This window comes from Melospiza georgiana, chromosome 7 (assembly GCF_028018845.1).
Source record: "Melospiza georgiana isolate bMelGeo1 chromosome 7, bMelGeo1.pri, whole genome shotgun sequence".
NCBI lineage: Eukaryota > Metazoa > Chordata > Aves > Passeriformes > Passerellidae > Melospiza > Melospiza georgiana.
In genome coordinates, this window is record NC_080436.1 from 17,538,446 (window position 1) to 17,558,197 (window position 19,752).

Genomic DNA, 19,752 nt, shown 5'->3' on the forward strand with positions numbered 1-19,752 from the left:
TACTGATTCACTCTATCACATTTTGGTGGCTTCCATGTCTAGGCTTCAGAGTGAAGTGATAACCTGAGTTCAAACCTAAACCACCTCACTGCAGCTTCAAGCTCAACAAACGGAGCCAGCATTGATTGAGAACCCTTTCACTTTCTGCAGCACCTGTACTGCTAAGTCAGTCACAGGGGGGCCTGAGTGTTGGGCACAACTACCTTTGCTCAAGTTATGTTAAACAAGCTCCCAAAAGGCAGGCTGGCTTTGCACTGAATGAGAGCCTTAATTTTCTTACTGATTTCCAGCCCTGCCACTGAAGCTACATGAAGGGTTTCTGGCAAGGGAGGAACTCACCTCCAAGACAATTCATTGTGAATCCCTGAGGCTGGCCTTTAGCTTTGCTGTCTGTTCTCTGACTTTGCTGGCTACCTTCCCAGCTCCTGCACGCTTCTGCATGCCTCAGAGAGGAACTACTCAAGTTTATAGCAGCATTAACTCATCAGCTGGAAACCTGCCAGGCTGCTTACATTTTCACTACAATCGTCTGAGCTCTGATTCCAGAGGGTGCCTCAAGCCAGGATCCATGGGCACAGACAGCACTACACAACTGCTTTCTGATGTGCTTGATCCATTTGGGGTGCTGGGCAACATGCATTAGTGCTTGCATAGCTACTGCAAACTGCCTCTGTATAAGGACAAAAATGCCTCTTGATTTTGTTTAGCTCAATGTTAGAGATATTCATGGGCCTGGGAAACAAACACAGAGCACCCAAGCACAGAGCGTATGCGGCATCAAAATTCAAGATCTACTGCAGATCTACTGTGCTATTTGCTTCTCACAAAGGTGACACACTTCTGGAGAACTGAGAACATGTGCCTAGTTAATTTCTAGTTAGCAGAAGGTAACAAATTTGTGCAATTAAAGTAAGATGAGGTAAAAATTAAAACAATGCCAAAATTGGGGGGGAGGAGACAGACAGAGGGGAACAATAAATCAGCAGAAAAATCACAGGACATTTGCTTTTTTTGACTGACAACAGCACAAAATTTGTGCACTTCCAATGACTTTTTAAATAATTTTTGCTACTGCTTGGAATCATAGCACCTGTATATCTTCCAGGATGATTATACTACAAAACCCTGACTAAATTACAGTTTTTAAATGAAATGAGAATCACTTCCCTACAAGCTTTCCTTTAGCATTATAATTTAAATCCAGTGTTAATGCTAGTTTGGTCAAACTGGTCTTTAAGAGGTCACTTAGTCTATTTCCTGCTTGAAATAGAAAAAACTATATCTAAACTGCTCCTGTCAGTCCTTTGTTTCTTAAAAACCTCTGGCAATGCAGACCTTTTGCATGCTGTCTTTATGTCCAGGTACTCCCACATTGATATTAGGTCTTCATTATAGCAACTGAAGTTGCTTGTCATAATTACCAACCCTGGACTAGCAACAACTGCCTTATTTCCTTTGCAGCAACTTTCTTCTATATCTGACGATCTTTTCCTTTCCTTCTTCCTTCAAAGCACATGATCCTCAAAGAGGCTACACCTATTGTGAAGAACTCCTCATCCAATCTTTTTTCCCCATAGATTTGTGCAGCTAATTAAGCCTACTAAAGCGCTGTACCTTGCAGTTCTCATTATCAAATTACACAATATTTTTAAGGTCACTTCCTACATTGGCCCCCATCACTCAGCATTCTAGTCCTGTCCTCCAATGTGCTACAACTCTTTGGTCCCCACTGTTAACTCCAAAGGCAGTATTTATATGCTCTAGGGCAGTATCCTCATCAATAAGGGAAACATCAATTACTAGGGACTGTCAGATGGTCCTCTACAGATTCTTCCAACATGAAAGTGACTCACTGCTAACTACGGGTCACTTTGCTGTTTCATCAAAAAAATCTTATCCCTCCTTTGTTTCTGAAAGTGATGCTTACAATGGTAACTTAATCATTGTCAACTGAATTTGCATCTTAGTTCCCAAAAGGTCTGGCCAGCCTGTTTTACTGTAAGTGCTATAACATTAACAACTACTCCAGCCACAGTTCTGAACTAGGTAACAGTATAGTGCACTCTCTGCAGAGGGAAAATTAATCCAAATTAATGCAAGCAGGCTAGGACTCATTTATCACCAGCAGTTACTGGCTCAAAGTAAGGCATCAATGTAAAGGAACTGCAGAGCTTCTGGAGAGCTTAATGGTACACATGCCTCTGTCTGAGACAGCAGCTGGATATTCCTGCTCCTGCCTACCCAGCCCTGAACTCAGAAAATATGCTCAATGTTTTTTTAATGATCTGTGTATTACCTGTCTCAAAATGTTCCTCATCTATGCAAACCCACGTTACACCAGCTCCAAGAAACCTCCACACATCAGTTTTATAGGGATTAGGTAATTTTACATAAAGAGTTTGATGCTGTTTAGCTGATTCTCTTGTACTTGCACTTTGTTAAATTGAATTTGAAGTAGGTCTCCCAAGTCTATAATAGTAGAGAAACTGATACACAGAGACAAGTCAGTGAGAGGGGGAAGCATTCAGTGCTAGGACCCTGCCACACATACTATTGATCACAAACTAAGTATGACAGGCTGGCAGGGGTGAGCAATGCACAGCTTGAGTGTAAAAAGAAAGAACTATACATATACTTGGCATACTTTAGTCAGTTTTGTCACAGAGCCTGCAGGGCCTTTGTACAGTTATACAAATCCAAAAAGCAGATTTGTCCTTAACTCTAAGACCCATTAATTGGCATTTTCACAAATTTTTGCACTAGTACCTAAAGAATTGTTAAAAAAACTGGTCAGGCTTTTCTACTGTTTCCAGATAAGACAAAATGAGCATCAGTTCTTTAACACCAGTAGCTGAATGAAAACGTGTTTGAACCATTTCTGCAACTTTAAAGTACGTAGAAAAACATAAATTTTATTTTCTTTTCATTTTGACAGTAGTGCTATTATAAACTAGCCAAGTATCTATACAATCTTTGGACTAACACACAGGTTTCAGAGCAGGTAGGACAGTACTGTGGACACTGCTCACACAAGTGTCAAACCTGCAAATCTGCAGGCATGAAAACTTACTCCCATGAGTAAATATGTTGATTTGTGTTGCATAACCCTCTCTTAATTATGCCACTGAGAATAATACTTGCATGAGAAATTTACTGTGTGGGGGCTGATAAAAAAACCTTGGTTTACAGCTTGCAGGAGGTCAATACTAGCAGAGGGAAAAAAAATTCCCATAACTTGAGGCATTTTGAGTTAGTAGATCTGTCAGCTAGTCTCAACTGAAAAGAAAGTAATTTAAATATTCTCACAATTCAAAACGTTCAGGAGTTACACAATCTTTCACTGGTGCAGTTTTTAAATGAAAGTATAAATATCAGTGCAGTCTGGCTCTACTTAACACTTAAATATTTTACTAAAATGCCTTTCTAAATTTGCATCACCCCTCTTACTTAAGCAGTTTCACTCACTACTAGCAAATAAGGTAAAAGCCACTCTGTAACATAAAGGTTTCTTCTCCAACTGGACGGTAATACAAAAACACCAGACTTCTGAATGCTGTGCTAAATTACACTACTCTTTCCTACTCTGACCTGGACTATAGTCTTCTGGTTAGAAAAAAGGAAGGAAGGAAGGAAGAAGAAGAAGGGAAGAAAATGCTTAGGAGAAATAATTCTAGATAAACCAGATATGAGCAATACTAACAAGTAAAATTTCAATATTCATTTGAGAGTCACTTCAAATATGTTTGGAGAGGAGCCATGAACCCTCTTCACTGTATTTTTTTAACTGTAAACTTCTGTATAGGGAAGGAAGTGTTAGAACTAATCTTGTGGGTTGTATTCTCGAAACCATTCTGCAAATTTCAGCTGTCTTTTCACATAGAATGCATTTACTGCACTCAGTGGTGACAGTGCTGGGCAGGGAGAGACAATAAAGAGCATAATGTGTCACAAGATACATTATCAAGTAGAGTCTGGGTGATTTTTTAAAATTTTGCCCATTCAGCTTCAGCACAAGCATTTGGGGACATACTTTAAACATAACTGTCTTTTACACACCTTAATCAACTGCTCTTCTATAGGGAACCATTTAGTGCTCACAACTGGGTATTCACTGCAGAGGTGGAAACCCGAAAAACTGACTTTTTTTTTTCACTGGGATTCAGTATTTAGTACTATGAAGACATTTGCCCAACAAGAAATCAACAGAATAAACACAAAACTGGGAGACTTATACCGATCTGAAAAGTCAACAGCTTGAGTGGAAGAAAAAAACATACATGTGAAGAGGGCACACACTTGTGCTACTGTATAAAGGCCTGCTATTTGACTGCATGCAATATATTCTTTCTCCTCCTGATTTCATAAAAGCAACAGAATGCCTGGTTTTGACAAAGGGGAGATGGAAACTTACTATATTTGAGAGACAAAGGAATGGATTGGCTTATTCATATCCTGGTGTGTGTGGCAAAAAGCTTTGTGTGAACAATGCCTACTCTGAGAGGAGAGAGGAAAAACCCAGCAGAGTTCATTTGAATCACCTATTTAAACCATTTAAGCAAACTTGGATTATTTTTTTCCTTTTTTTTTCCCTCCCTGGGGAGCATTACAGAGTAATCACATGAATCTGCTTCACTTTCTGACTGAAGTAGTCACCTCCGTGGCAGAACTGGAGCAAACCACAGCTGTGCAGTAACATCTTCAACAGGCACAACTGTTTGCAGAGTAAACATTTGCCTATAACCTTACTGCAGACAGAGTATGCTAACAAAAGGAATGCTTCTGCAATCTTAGCTGCAGCACCTTCCTCACAAACACAAGGCTGCATTAGCTCAAATCCAGCGCTACCTCTGCACGTGGACGAGTCTGCACCACCAGCACAATTTTTCATTGCTCCTCGTTGTTTCAGACAGCTCAACTGAAAGAGCTTAAATTGCTGGTCTGAGGAATACCTCCACAATATTGCTTTAAACACACACTGCAGTGCTCCACACTGATGGAATAACAAGCACAGTCCGACAGTTACACGCATCTGGATTCATGGGTCCATAACCAAAGCAGTAATAGCGTTCGCCTGCCAGGGTTTTGCAGGCATTCTTCTTTGTGTCAAACTCCAGACCCTGGTGTTGGCAACACTCTGCAGGGTGGAATTAGCCCAAGATGTGGCAGTAATGAAAGGGACAAATGCAGTTCTTACGAAGCAGAAAAATCTTGTATTAAAACAAACCCCTTACACATCTTCCTTCCATTCATTCTTAGTCCACATACTTTGGAGTGTTATTTTAATATACATAATTTCAAAACTAACTACCCATAAACCAACAACCTATTTGCAAGTCTAGGAGAGGCTACAAACAGCAAAATCATCAACTGCCACCTTTTGTAGTACTGTTCAAGAAATCTCATTAGTATATATTAGCATACAAGGCCTGAAAATAAATAGGAATCAATATTGTAATCCCTATTAAGGAAAATCTTTCCAACAGACCGGTAAGGTCAGGCACTCACTGGCTAGAAGATGAGACAGAGCAGGGAGCTTTTGGGGTGATCCAAGCAGCTCTCCCTTAGCACTAAGTCCCATTTCCCAGCAGCTACAAAGAAAACAAGTTGTTTCTCTGACCAGTGGTCCAAGGCATGTGTTATGCCTGGCCTTTCCACTTTACCTTTTTCTTTTTAACCATCTGCTTTCAAATATCTGATTTTCGCTTTAGTAAAGAGAAGAGATTAAAGCAAATTTACAGCACAGGATATAAAAGACTTACATTCTCCCGCTTACCTGGGAAAGATGCACTATTTCAACTCACCACTTTTTAAACCACATGAATTAAGCTCTGAGTGGATACACTGAATTTGGTGTTTGCATTCATTTCCTGCAAAGTTTACATTAAAGTGGATTTGTTGCAAATGGGCTGTAAACTATAAACTAAGCTGACATGAGTGTTATTAAATAGAACTTCAAAAACTTTTCCACAGAGAAGAACAATATTTAATTTAGGAATGGAAATGAGGAAGAGCAAGCAAAGAAAACCGGGAATACACATTTTTGTTATTGTAGATCAGCAGGGCAGCCAGGAACAGCTAAAGGAAGCTGCTATAAATCACAGCACCCCTGGGAACAGCCCCACTTGTGCCAGCCCTAAAATCCAGGAAATACAATGAGAGCTGGAGACAGCAGCGCCCTGCTCCACCTGAGCTGCAGGTCTCAACAGCAGCCTCAGACAAAACCTTAACTACAGAGCAGTGACCTCTGATCCAAACAGTTTTATGCTATGAGCTGAAAATAGTTATTCCAGATATGTCAAACTTATTTAAGAGCATCTCTGCAGCCCAGATTTACCATGCACTACGTGCAAAATCTTTGCAGCATTTACCTGAGAGTCTGTAACAGTGGGGTTTGGCACACTTCCACACCTTGAAGTGTGTATAAGTGCTTGGCCATGGTTTGAAACTGAGCTGCCTAGGAGCAATAGGGCCAAGGTCTTTTTAGCTTTGCTTTATGCTATTAAAAGCACAAAGAAATTAAATACAGCACACTACATCAAGTAGCACAGCTTTGAGTTAAGATTGCAAAACCAAGAAAAAATGGAAGCAGATACCTGTCCTCAGTTTACACCTATGTGTCCTAGTGCTATGGTGTATGTTGGACAGTAATGTTTCAGGCTTTTATGTTGAACAGGAGAAAACATGAGTGGAAAGCAGCACTTAATTTTTCTCCAATATCTTTAGTGGCCTAAGACTGAACTTAATTTTATAGCTTTTGATGCTTTATCTTTCTTGAAAATCACACCAAAATCACAGGAATTTAGTACTACCCATGTTAAGGAGTAAAGCTATCAGCATGAAGATACTAAGTTTTACAGTTGGTATCGAGATGCAGCTCATATTCACTGCTCACAAACATGACAGCATGATACATGACAACATGATTTTTTCAACAGTTCATTGTCCAATTAACAGAATCAGAAATCAATCCTTTTTGTTGAGACAGGCAAGCGAAAAACTACAGTTTAGTCAGTTTTACTGTGCCTGTCATTCTGCTATTCCAGTGCCTAAAATAGAAATCAGTGTGCAGCCCAGGCCTGCTCAGCACACCCAGGAGCGGGGCTTTCTTGGGGCTCTGACATTTTTATAAAGCAGATGTTACAGCAATAGGTGTGACTGCAGGAAAAGCAACTGCTGGGGAAATCTACACCTCTTTTGCATGAGAATCACAGTGCAGCCAGTGGTGTCATTTTAAAGTAGATAAATCAGCCTCGGGTCACTCCCATGGGGTGACTCTGGGCAGTTGCATTGCCAGGTGAGAAGTGGCAGCAGATATCAGTATTTAACATGATATGTGAGAGCTCAGCATATTTGTACTTTAGTATTTGTACTGGATCCTGTTAAAGTAACATTTAACATTTTATATGTGCCATTACTGCAATTTAAAAATTGCTAATTTTTCATTACTTATGTAACTGAGTAAGCAGAAGGACTATCAGCATCCAAGAGCATTAGTTGCCAGTTGCATTCTTGTGAAGTTTGCAATATGTGGACTGCAAATGATAAGATTGTGCTCTAGAACTGGAAGAGAAACAACTGTGCATGAAAAACTAGTTCTGGGAGAACTTAGACACCTGGTTTTTATTTTTAAAGCACATGTGAATATGCCCAAATTATACAGGCTTTTAAATGGTTTGGGTTGTTTTTTTTTTACAAATTCTTTTCCTTTCACAAGAAATGCAGTAAGTAGTATTCTGCTGCTTGTTGCATGATGAGCAGTGCAGAGGACTCATCAGCCTGCTGTGTCGTCTGTAGCCTAATCTGTGCTACTACACCCCATAAGAAAGTAAAAGTGCCAACTGTTTCTGCACATAACACACAGCTGCATTTACTTCTTGGTACCAGAAAAGGTCCTTCTAACAAGTCAGTTTCAGTGGAACAGTAAATACTTAGGGCACTGAAACTCTGTTCAAACTGTTTACCATGAAAACCCAGATCTCCTGTTACAGAAGCTTGTTTTTCTTGTAGATTTTTTTGTTTTTGTTTTTGCAAAAGGTAAAAATGCAGTCATCATAAAGTTTTTACTGAGTAAATCCACCAAATTCCTCATAAAAATACCTATGGGAATAGAAGCATTGACTTCCACAATGGCAAAAAAATAACATTTTTTTCCTACTCTCTGTAGCAAAGAAACTTGAAAAAACACATTGGGGGGGTTTCATCATTCTCAACATCATTCCTGGGCATCTGGCTGTACCAGCTCATAAGCAAAATGCTCTGCAATACTCCTTGTGCTAATAGGAGAGGAACACACTCTGCCAGGGAGCCAAGTATCAGATAGTGCTGCAGAGTGAGAAAGCTTCTCTTTCTAAAAGCTGTAACTTGCTGTACCCAAAACTGCTACAATTATCTTTTTGGCAACTGTAAGCAAAGCGTCGGGATTCTATTTCATTTAAATACTTTCTCTTCTGCCATGCCCCTTTGATGGTCCAAATATAAAGTGCAGGACCAACACAGAACTAGATCCCAGTAATTTATTTAAAGTTATCTAAAGCAGTTATTTAAAACCAAACCAAACCTATCTCCCCACAAAACAAACAAACAAAAAAAACCACCAACAAAACAAAAACACAAACCCCACACCCTAAACAAACAGAGCCACTCACCCTACATGCAAATACATCAGATGGCCACAGGCAATCTACAGCATAGTCCTCAGGACAAGATGCCTTCACCACAAATTCAATAAAACACTGCTTTGGTTTAGCCCCTGCACTCATGGATTAGTGAGACAGAGGAACAGCTCATATTTTATCAAATTCCAAAAACACCCACCAACTATTCAAAAGCCAAACAATTCCAACACAGAATCAGAAAGCATTTCCAGCAAATTTTACAAACACATCCATGGCTCACTGTTACACGAGTTATTAAGATACCTTCCAGTCAGAAATCTTACGGAGATGTCTCAAATGAAAGCAACATTATTTAAAGCTAGCTTTACTGCAAATCTGAACATGGGATACTCCCAGCTAATGAGAATTTTTATATATCCTTTAAATAAAAGTAAAACATTAAAAAGATTTAAAGAAATTGTCTAACTGTGCTACTATCTAACTTTCCTACAGATCAAGTGCTTCAATTCCAAACCATCACTTTAAAACTAAATCACTCAGCCTTCCATGCTTAAAATTTTATTTTCTAAAACCAAACAGAAGTGCCTCCCAAGTTGGGAACTTCCTTGGAAATATTCTTTTTATCAAAAGACTACAACTTTGACCAACAGATACATAAATTTAGAGGCAATAGCTCAGTTTATCTGTTAAACAACATACTAAGAGAAAGCATATAAAAATCACATACAGTTCTTTACTTCAGAATGAAAAGATCACTCTAGAAACTCAGCACTCAAAAACCCAGTTCAAACTACATGCAGACATTTAGTTGAAAGCTTCAACATATTTTGACATTCATATAATTAATGTTTCACAAAGGCAGTGACCAGCTATGAACAACAAACCGAACAGATCTCACTGTGTACATCAATCACTAATAACTACACCTCCAACATGCAAACAAAATATCAAACTTCAGTTTCAAACATTGTGTGTGCTTGTTCAATCCTCTGTATGCAATCTCTAACAGTCACCCGTCATAAACACGAAGTTTGCCTTCTGTTAACCTGAGCACATTAATTTCCTACCACCGACCACAATTTAAGAAGCCATTACATACCTGCAGTTAGGAGGAGGATCAAGGGTTATTTCAGCTAGCTCCTTCTGGATTCTGTTGGTGAAATGAGAACAGACACAAAGCATTTGAGATAGTCTATAGAATAAATCAGGGAATTACACTGCCCTCTACCACCATGCAGTTAAATGCAAGATTGGCTTTGCCTTCAGTAATGCTAACATGGCTGCTTCCTCTTTGTTCTCAGAGGCATAACCCAAATCCCACAGCTGAGAAACTTTGCAGCTTTTTTCCTGCTCCACGCTGCATGTAAACAGAACGCTTACAGCTGAGCTGGGTAGAAATTTCCCACAACTATTCAGGAAAGTAACTCTTTTTCACATCCGAGCACTTTTTGCCAGGGAGATTTTCTTTTCAAGCTAATATGCAAATGAGGCGGGGGTTGGGGGGGAGCCTGCACAAGCAGATTTGACAATGACTTTAAACCAGAGCTACAGACCTGTGACTGAGGCTCAAATGAACCGTGCTGGCAGCAGACACACTCTTTTCACAATATTTTACCTATTACTTTGCAGTGTGTTTAAAAAGTGGATTTGCAGATCTGCCAGGCTGTCTCTGTTACTGGAATAATCTCTCTGGATCAACTTTGCTTCTCTCCATACCTTCTGCTGCCTTTCCTCCTGCAACCTTATACAGTAGCTGTATTTATGTGATAAAAATTGATACAATAACTTGACATAATCTATGCATAACTTTACTCTATTACAAACATTCCCAAGGAGTTAAGATCTGCAAAATGAGTACTGAAAACTTCCTGTCAATTTAAGTTTCTCCAAGTACATAAGACGTGCAATTTCAAAATACACATGGTTAACTCCTCTTAAAAAGACCAAGACTTCACCAAAGGACCCATAAGAGCAATACTGTGAATTTCATGCAAATAGCAGATGTTAAAAGGTGAGCTAACAGAAACTGCTCTGGATGTCCTTGCATTAATACCAATAAGTTCAGCCTACTGAACTATCTGAGATGCATGGAATTAGACTTGCAACAGTTAAATGAAAAAAAGACAATATGGGAAAACTCTGTGTCAAAAACCTGTATCTTAGGCTTGTCAGATAAAGACAAGCAGCCACAAATTACAAGTGCTACATAGTAGTTGCAAAACTCTTTCCTCTTTAGCCAGTCCTGCTTCAGAAGGGTTTCTTTAACAAGCTCAAAAGTCTTCAAAGCCATGCAGCCATTCTCTGCAGCAATTTTAACATATTTCAATAAGAATTTACTAAGTTTAAGTCCAATACAAAATTACCAAAGTGTGTGTAAAAGTCAGAACTACAACAGTCACACTGAATAAGCAAAATTTGAAGCTACTACAGCTATTTTACAACTTTTCTTGCTACAGGATACTTGTAAACGTTTCCAAAGAAAAGCAACTCCAGGGAAAGGACTGGAAAGTTATGTTTCATCTCCAAAACCAGCTGGAATTAAAGAATTTAAAGTTTGAGCATTTCATAAAGTTGATCTTTGAGAAAATTACCAGAGTATATGTCTTGAGAGCCAGACTGCCAATAAATTTACATGCAAATGAAAGTGCAACCAATACAACTAAACAAGGTTTCTGAAGATTCTCATACTTAAAGGTAGAGGCTACCTGTAGAACATCCCAGTTTAAATCCACAGATCCTAAGGGAGAAAACCCACCTAAGCTTCTCCCAGGAGAATGGCAGAATGAACCCATTCCTTCAAGGTGTGTAAGGCTCTCCTGTGCATCATCATGAAAAGCCCTCATAAGACCCAGAGAAGCCACTGGGGTTTTATGACTTCTTTAATTAGACAGCATTGCCTGTCATCAGTCTACCAACCATAATAAAATATTCCAGGAGGACTCCACCCTATACCAATCAGGCATGGAAACCTAACTCAGGAAAAAAGCACCAAAGCTCTCTCACACATTTTTGCCAATACAAAAGGTACCAAGGTGCCCCCCTCCCAGTCAGCCTGTAAGTTACCAGGTTCTGTACCAACTCTTCAAAAGACATAGGACCATTCTGTGTAACTGTTACCCCACCAAGACTTGGATTAATTAAAACACTGCTTAGCAGGCTCCTGTCAACTACCCAAGCTGATAGTTCACTCCCTTCCACATAGCTTTACAAGAAGAACGCCTCTGCCCTGACAAGTGCAGCACAAGTACTGTGACTCCAAATACCGTGCAAAAATACTGCAGATGTTTCACTCCTTCCTTTACCTTTTTGCACTAGTAGATAGCTTAGCAGTAGTTTTGCTGGATAGTTTGGTGTTCTTCTTCTGCTGGGTGGCAGAGGGTTTTCGTTCTTCTTGCTCTTCAGGTTCAGGTGCAGGCGGATCCCTCTGATCAGCATCTGAACTACCACTGCTGGTACTTGGACTTTCATCGTCTGACCTCTGTCTATCACTGGACATCGTGGGGAACTTTTTGGGGAAAGAAAAGAGGCAGAGTTAATACACAAGGAAGGACTCTCTCTTGTCATTCCCCAAGCTCCACTGACCTCTGCCTACCACTGGACATCATGCAGAACTTTTTTGGGGAAGAAAAGAGGGAGAGTTCATACAAGGCAGGACTCTCTCTTGGCGTTCCCCAAGTTCCAGAAAACTTTGAATCGGTGACAAGTCAGTTTCAGTGAGAAATTAATCAAAATATACTTCCTTGTCTCATGCCCGAGGACTGGAGTTTGACAGCTACAAAGCAATATTTACATTTCTGAAAATACAGATATTTCCAATTTTTAAACCCACTCACATTTTTTTCATACTTTAAACAATATGCCAATTGTCGACTTTGTTCTAAGGCACGAGACAGATTTAGCAGGGTACTTAGGCAATGAACATTAATAACTTATGACACACTGTAAATAACAAACCTCACTGAAAATGTTTTTTAAAAAGTCACTAATAACCTGTAAATATTTACACTGGAGCAGAGCATTTTATTGGGTCCAAACGCCAGATCCCCCCTCTTCCCCTCTCTCCGAGAAAATACACTGCCAGTAACACTTGGGTTGATTTCAGATGGAAATGTACACTTGCTCTAAGCATTTAAAGGGCTGGCACGGGGGGAACGAGGTTTGGTTTTTTATTGGTGGTAGGGCTTTTTTTAGTAAGGGGAAAAGCCCCGCGACGCATTTAAAGCCACTGGGGTAGCAGCAGCCCCGGTTATTTACATGGCCAGCAGCGAGAACTGCATTTGGCCACCACAGAGCTGCCGGAGGGGGAAGAAGCATAATTCAAACTGCACCTTCTGCACAGCTCTCCCCGCCGCCGCTCCCCGCGCAGCTCCGCCAGGCAGACCGACATTTTTCCGCCGATCGTGAAAGGCGGGAGGGGGGGGGGGGGGGGGGGAAGAAGGAGGGGGCTGCCCCGGCGGCCGGGGGGGCCCGAGGAGGAGCGGCGGGAGCTGCGGCAGGGCTGGATCCAGGCGGCCGCCCGGCCGCGCTTTGTGGGGAGCGCCAGCCCGCCTCGGCTCGCCTCGGCTCGGCGGGCGGCGGCGGCGGCTCGCCCGGCCCCGCTCCGCACCGTGCGTGTGCACCAAGTGAGGCGTGAACTCGGGCCGGCCCCGCGTTCCCGGCCGCCGCCAGGCAGCGAGCGCCGAAAACAAGAACAAAGCTCCTCTACCAGCCCCCCCGCCTCCTCCCCGCCTCCCCCCACCGCGCTCGCCCAGCCGCCGCGGCGGCCGCCTCGCCCGCCGCTCCCTTACCTTCGCCGGCGTCCTGTCCCGCTGCTGGGTCGGAGGGACGGGATGGCGGGGGGCCGGGCCGGGCCCGCGGCGCCCGAGGAGGGGACGGAGGCGGCCGGGGGGCTCTACGGCGGCGGCGGCGGCTCTGTGGCCGGGCAGTGTGGAACATTGAGAGCCGGAGCAGGGGGGGACGGGGGGAGGCGCGGTGCGGCCCCGCGGCCGGCGGGTGGCGCTGGCGGGCCCCGCTCTGCGGCGCGGGCTCCCGCGGCGGGCCGGGGGGCCGGGGCGGGGGGGGCGGCGGGAGCGCGCCGCGGAGCGGAGGCGGGGAGGGGGCCCGGCCGCCCCCGGGCTCTCCCCGCCCCGCCCGGGCTCCCCCGCCTGCCCGCGGCCGCCGGCGGAGCTCCCGGCGAGCGGGGGAGGGGAGAGGGGGCGCTCGCTCCCGCCTGCCGGCCGCTGGGGTGCGCGCAGGCGCGCTCCCGCCGCGGCCGGGGGCGCGTGTGCTCCGGGCCGGGCAAGGACAAAGCGGCGGCCCGGGAACGGGGGATGGGATCGCCCCTCGATGGCCGCTCCCGAGGGGCTCCAGCCTCCGGGCCGCCGCGGGAATCCCCGGGCCGGTGCCCAGCAACGGCGATGCCGGGGGGACGTGCGGTCTGCAGAACCCTCGGCCTCGCCGGGCTCACACCTCACACGGCTCGGCTCGGCTCGGGCCTCGTGTCGGGGCACGGACACGCAGGTGCGGGACCGTGGTGTTTCTTACCCCGCCGCCACAAACGCCTGCCCTTGGCACTCTGTCACACATGGGAACTGGATAAACACCAGCCACCCTGCAGCCTCACCACTCCGAATAGAAGTATTCGGCATCAAAACCAGAGTTAGCTGTTCTGCGAGCAGCCAGCGCACCAAATAACAAATGTTTTAAAGAGGAAAGGGGACAATTGATAGCAATTGCGGTGTCACAGAAAGGTGGTGTGATGTGGAGATGTAGTTTGTTTTCTGGCCCGTTCCAAATGCACGGTGGTTGTGTGCTCTGGAACAGCTTCTCACACTGCCCAAAGCAATCCACCAATTTAGAGAATGTAAATACTCCAGTCTTAGAGCTTGATCACGCTGGCATTGAAAAACCATTTCTTTATAAAAAATCTTATCTATCCGTGAAAAGTAGACGAGGTTGACGTGGTGGATAACTGGCTTCTGCAGAGAAGAAATTAACAATTACTCTAAATGTTTGTGAAATTTACATGAAATCTCAAGACTAACAGTTGCTGTCCAGCACAAGGGCTTTTGCCTGGATAGCTTTCATCATCAACAGCCTAATGACTTAAAACTACTGTGTTTTCTTAGCTTGTGCAAGATCAAGGGCTCAGAGAGCATATACCATGCTCTAGAGGGAATAAACAATTGGAATGTCAAGGAATATCCTTCACTGGAGTTAGTTAAAGTTAACTCAGTTGAAAAGTATGCTGAAGATTTGGCAGGAAAGTTGAATGATATGACATGGAGGAATACTGGAGGTTTGTTTGTTAAAGTAGGCTATAGAGAATTCCCAGCTCACCACTACAGGCAATTTGCCCCTGAGGTATGCTGTAGAAAATTCCTAGCATAAACAGTATCTGGCATGATGAGCAATCTGGGCATAATTAGTAAAAGGGAAGCACAGCAATATCAAAAATCTATCAGTCAGCACTGAGAGCCTTTTCCCTTTCCCCTCCTCCCATGCTGTTGATGATGCTCAAGATAAAGCTTGCTGGAACTTTAAAAGTCAGGATTAAGTTTTTTAAATTATTTCAAGTGAAAATTTGCAGTCATCCCAAAAAAAGTAGTAGAAGAAAGTACATCTACAGAATGAAAGTAGACTGGCCAAGAGTTGTACACCACATCAGCTACTACATGTTTGGCTTTTGTGGCTTTCAGGATACAAAGTGAAAATTAAGAAAGCCCATTTAATGGAGACTAACAGAAAAACTATTCTAGATTTTAATTTTTTCCCAGCATTTTTTACAATATTAACATGAATTTACTACAGCAATGTGTGGACATATATTTATTTGATTGAATATTCATTCATTTGACATCAGGCCTCAGAGGATGACACTTTGTTCTTATGAGGTTCTATGTTCCTTGGGTATGTTTGTTATTCACAGAAAGAAAGAGTTCTTTCTTTCTGTGCTGTCATCCACAGAAAGAAGGCTGCACTGAAAGGTACAGTTTGAAGGAGAGGGAAAAATGCCAATTTTAGTGGCCATTGTTACAAATCTACATCTCTGTGACTTTTCATATCCCTCGTAATCTGACTTCAGTGCAATTTTAACTGATGTACAGAATAATGAATGTGTTTTCTCTGTCAGTTTATTGTGTGCTCAAATTGTGGAAGTGCAGCTGGCATTGCAGAGCTTTGCTAAGAAGTCCTGGGCACTCGGGCTCAGGTATACTTTTTTTTCCCAATCAGTTGCCTTTGTTGTTTCTGTTTTGTTGCTTTTGTGTTCTTTGGCTTATGTTTTTAAGAAGCCCTGTTTGCAAACGATTGTAGATGGTTAGATGTTTGTTTCAGAAGTAGGTGTTTATTTCAGAAGCCCAGTGTCTTTTTGGGTCTGTCTCCCTCCCTGTTCTGTCAGAGCACAGATAGGAAATTTCTGTTAGCACACAGAGGTTGAACAGCTGCCTTGGACTGCACAGACACCTGAACATATTTTTCTAGGTTTAGGAATTTAGAGTTGAGTCTCCTCCATCTGACGTGACGTTCTTAGATGGCAAATGATAGGACCAAAACCAGGTGAAAAGCATTTTGATCTCCTGGCCCAAATCATTTTAAGGGCAGACAGGTGGTAAAAAGGCGAGCATACATTTTTCATGATTAAGAGCAGCTCAACTGAAAATTCTACTTAATGTTTACAGTTGTGTACTTTATTTTTTTTATTACAAAGTCATAGTTTCCTGACACCTGGAAATGCATCTTTCTGTCCTAAGTGTATTTCCATTCCAGGTTGTGTTAAAGCCCCTGTTGGACCCCTGCTACAGCACCACAGATAAATGGGGACAAGCTGCAGAACCAGGAAATGAATAATTTTTTTTTTTTTAAATGGACAGGGTAAAATTTTAGTTGTGTTTTTGTTTGTGGGTAATGTCACAGTAGCAACTAGTGCTCTTTGTAAGGTAGCTCTTTCTCAAATATTTAGTGTGTCTTGTCCCAAGATAATTAGCAGTTTTAACAGGGCGTTGTAGGAAAGCAGATGATGCAAAGATCTTGGGCCAAAAAAGGGGTATAGTGACTTACAGAAGGGAGAACAGGAGTACAGTAACTGCAGCTCATCCTGTTTGCCTTCACCATAATTTTGATTATTCTTACATTGTGATGCTGTGGATTCTTTGGGGTTTATGAAGGAAAAGTAAACCCCTAAAGAACTAAAGCCCCCTACTTCATTTGTGTTCTCAAGAATTTCCAGAACAGCTGAGGAAAGTTTTTTGAGAAATAAAGTCAATGTGGCAGTGGACAGGTATAGGGGGATAGAATATAAGAAGATAGTGTAGAAAGTAATCTTACCCCTAAGGAGTTGCAGCTGGGCCAATTATCAAAGATTAGGAACAGGCCTGACTTTAACAGGCCACAGCTGTAGCCAATGAGAAGCAGAGTGCTATAAAAGAGTGGGGTGGCTGGGTGAGAAGGGAGCTGGAGTCCGGTGGCTGCTTTGTGAAGAAGAAAGAGCCAGTGCTCTGAGGAGATGCCCATGAGAAACACCAAGAAGGTATGGAACTTTTGTGATAAGCAGACAACAGTATGGAACCCTTGCAATAAGATGATAACAGATGTTAGAAAGCCACCTCCTGGTGCCTTTGTCAGCTGCTGTTTTGCCTATCTGTTGGTTTTATGTTGTGACCTTACAAAGTTTGGCATGGGAATATGGTGGGGGAAGGATGGGAAAGGGCTGGGTGGAAGAGATGAAGGCAAGAGCCAGAGCACTGCTGTGCTTCAGTTGTTATTGTTTGAAGAATGACTTTTTGGTGGCTGCTGTAGCTCAGCAGTAATCTTGGGACTGCTGTAATGCAGCCTGTCCTGAGGCCTGGAACTTGGGATTCTTACAGGACTTTTCAGGATATCTTTCTTTCTCTGAATCCTTGCATGCTTGAAGGGAATCAGGAGGAGAATTTTGATGACATGTTTAACACAAGAGTTAGCTGTTTAGCTAGGATTCTTTCTAACTTTGAATACTGCTGTATCTAAATCCATGGAAAAATACGTAGCATGAACTAAAGCACTACGTATATTAATTAATATTCACCATAATAAGAAGTAGACCATAAGTCCCTCTGTTCAGCATACATTGTATTCAACAGTTGCATTTTACACACTGGAAGACTAAACGGTCAGTTGGCTGCTGGATTTTAATGGACAAATTATCACTAGGTGCTCAAAAACATGACAGATAAATGGGTGTTTTCAAAGCACAAAGTTATGTGGATATGTTTGTATTACAGTCTTCACATGCAGTTCTTGTGTTCTGTTTTGTAAATTCTTTCCTTGTGTGTGGATTATTGATGCAGGGAAAAGACACAGTGGCCCCTTTGGAGTTCCTGTAGTCATTCATATGAATTCGGTGCTGTGTGTGTCAAATGAGTATCAGTGCTTTAAAAAATCCATACTTTATATTTTGTGGAAAGCAGCTTGTATTCACAACTTTTAATTGCTGTAGTTTTCATTTTACTTGGAAAGCTTTAGGAAAAACAAGAAAAATTAAATTGGAATTGTTCTTGGCTACTGGACAAAAGTAATTTGACTTTCATAAGGATATTTCCCTCAATAAATAAGCATTATTCCATCTGTAAGCAAGAGGACTTTTTCCCTTGAAATTTAAATTTTAAATTTCTCCTTGATCTATAGATATGTGTAGTTACAGTTGCTTTAATGCATTTCATTTTTAGTGCAGTGTCTTGACTACAGTAGAGTAAAATGTAAATACAGACTTTACCTGTACCAAAGTGTGAGACCAATAGGTCTATAAGTAACATTATAAATTTCATAAAATTATTTTGTGGTGTATATTCATCAGTACAGTGTGTAAATCATAAGCTAGGGAGAGCATGTTGTATCTCTACAGATACAACCCTGGCAGACCAGCACTTCTGGAAAACTTTCAGTATGAAATCTGCCCCTTTTCTGCTCACAGGGTGTAGTAAAATTGTGTTGTCATTCTTGGCGTGTGATAATCTGCTTTGAAAGCTGTAATAGTGAATAATGTTGAAGGCCTAGTGAAAATTGCATTTGCCTGTTACAAATAGAGACATTCCCCTCCTAAACTATCTCAAATTGAATTATGTGTAAGTCTACACACAAGCATATGTCTTAGTGCTATCTACAGACTGCTTAGGATGGAAGCCTTTGGCTCCATAAAAGCTCTGGCTCCAGAAGACCAAAGTTTGAGTGAAAGCAGAAAGTGAATAGGCTGGTAGTAATTGAGCTGATATCCTCGTTGATGCCAGCCAAGGGAAGGCAAGATAATTATAAAGTCAAATTCACCTGACCAAGTTGAGGTCAGAAAGAAATGTACACATGAGGCAGACATTATTCATAAGCTGATGGATGTTTTTATAGAAAAGTAATAATTAAAAAGTATGTGACTAAATTGGCCCATCCTGAGTGTGTTATTAAGAGAAAGGATCCTGGACAGCTCGTTACTGTCTCAGCCTGACTAACCTATTTATTTCCCTGGGGTTAGCTGAGTAAAAGATTTCCTTCATAGCCTTTAGGGCTGGTGACAATTGCACAAACAGCTTTATCTGGCTTATCAGCATTGTGGCACTTCAGTCCCCATCAGGCTCTTCAAATTCTAACATCCCATTGAGGAAGGGACCTGTCAGCATTTAAAGAAGATCTTACAAATTTCCTGAGAGCCATCACACCTTCTACTGATGAGTCACAGTGCTTTACATTTGTCTGCTTGGAAAGCCAGGGACACTTCTGAAAGCACCCTAATTATAGGGTAAGGCCTCTACATATTTCCCATTATCCTGTCTGCACTGTGTAAAGACTGGCTTGACTGATGCTGTTTTGCAATAAAGAAAAGCAATACCTTTTTTAGCTTATGGAGATCAGGATTACCAAAGACTCCTGTGGAGTAGCTTTGTGGCATCTTGCTTTTTGACTAGGAACAAAAAAACTATCTGCATTTGTGCACTCCCTTCGTGTGTTTCAGAAGTACAGGAGCCCCAATCTCCCACAAAGGGACAGGAAAGTCAAATCAGGGCCCTATCATGATAAATCACCCCTGCAAATAACTGGGCAGGGCTGGTCTTCCACAGCCCTGACTTGAGCATGCTGGGCAGTCTCTGCAATAGCAGCAGGCGCTGCACTCCCAGCAGTTTCTTTTGTGCCCTGGTCA

General features: G+C 42.3%; 1 protein-coding gene across 1 annotated transcript in view; it reads right to left on the bottom strand.

The window, feature by feature from the left end:
* UBE2E3 (ubiquitin conjugating enzyme E2 E3) overlaps positions 1-13,535 on the bottom strand; it is a 55,643-nt gene extending 42,108 nt beyond the window's left edge. The window contains exons 1-3 of the mRNA XM_058027617.1: positions 13,403-13,535; positions 11,918-12,120; positions 9,715-9,765 (exon numbers count right to left, since the gene is read on the bottom strand). Coding sequence (XP_057883600.1) covers positions 9,715-9,765; positions 11,918-12,111 — 245 coding nt within the window. The 5' untranslated portion in view covers positions 12,112-12,120; positions 13,403-13,535. The remainder of the gene's footprint in view (positions 1-9,714; positions 9,766-11,917; positions 12,121-13,402) is intronic.
* Positions 13,536-19,752: the final 6,217 nt, after the last annotated feature.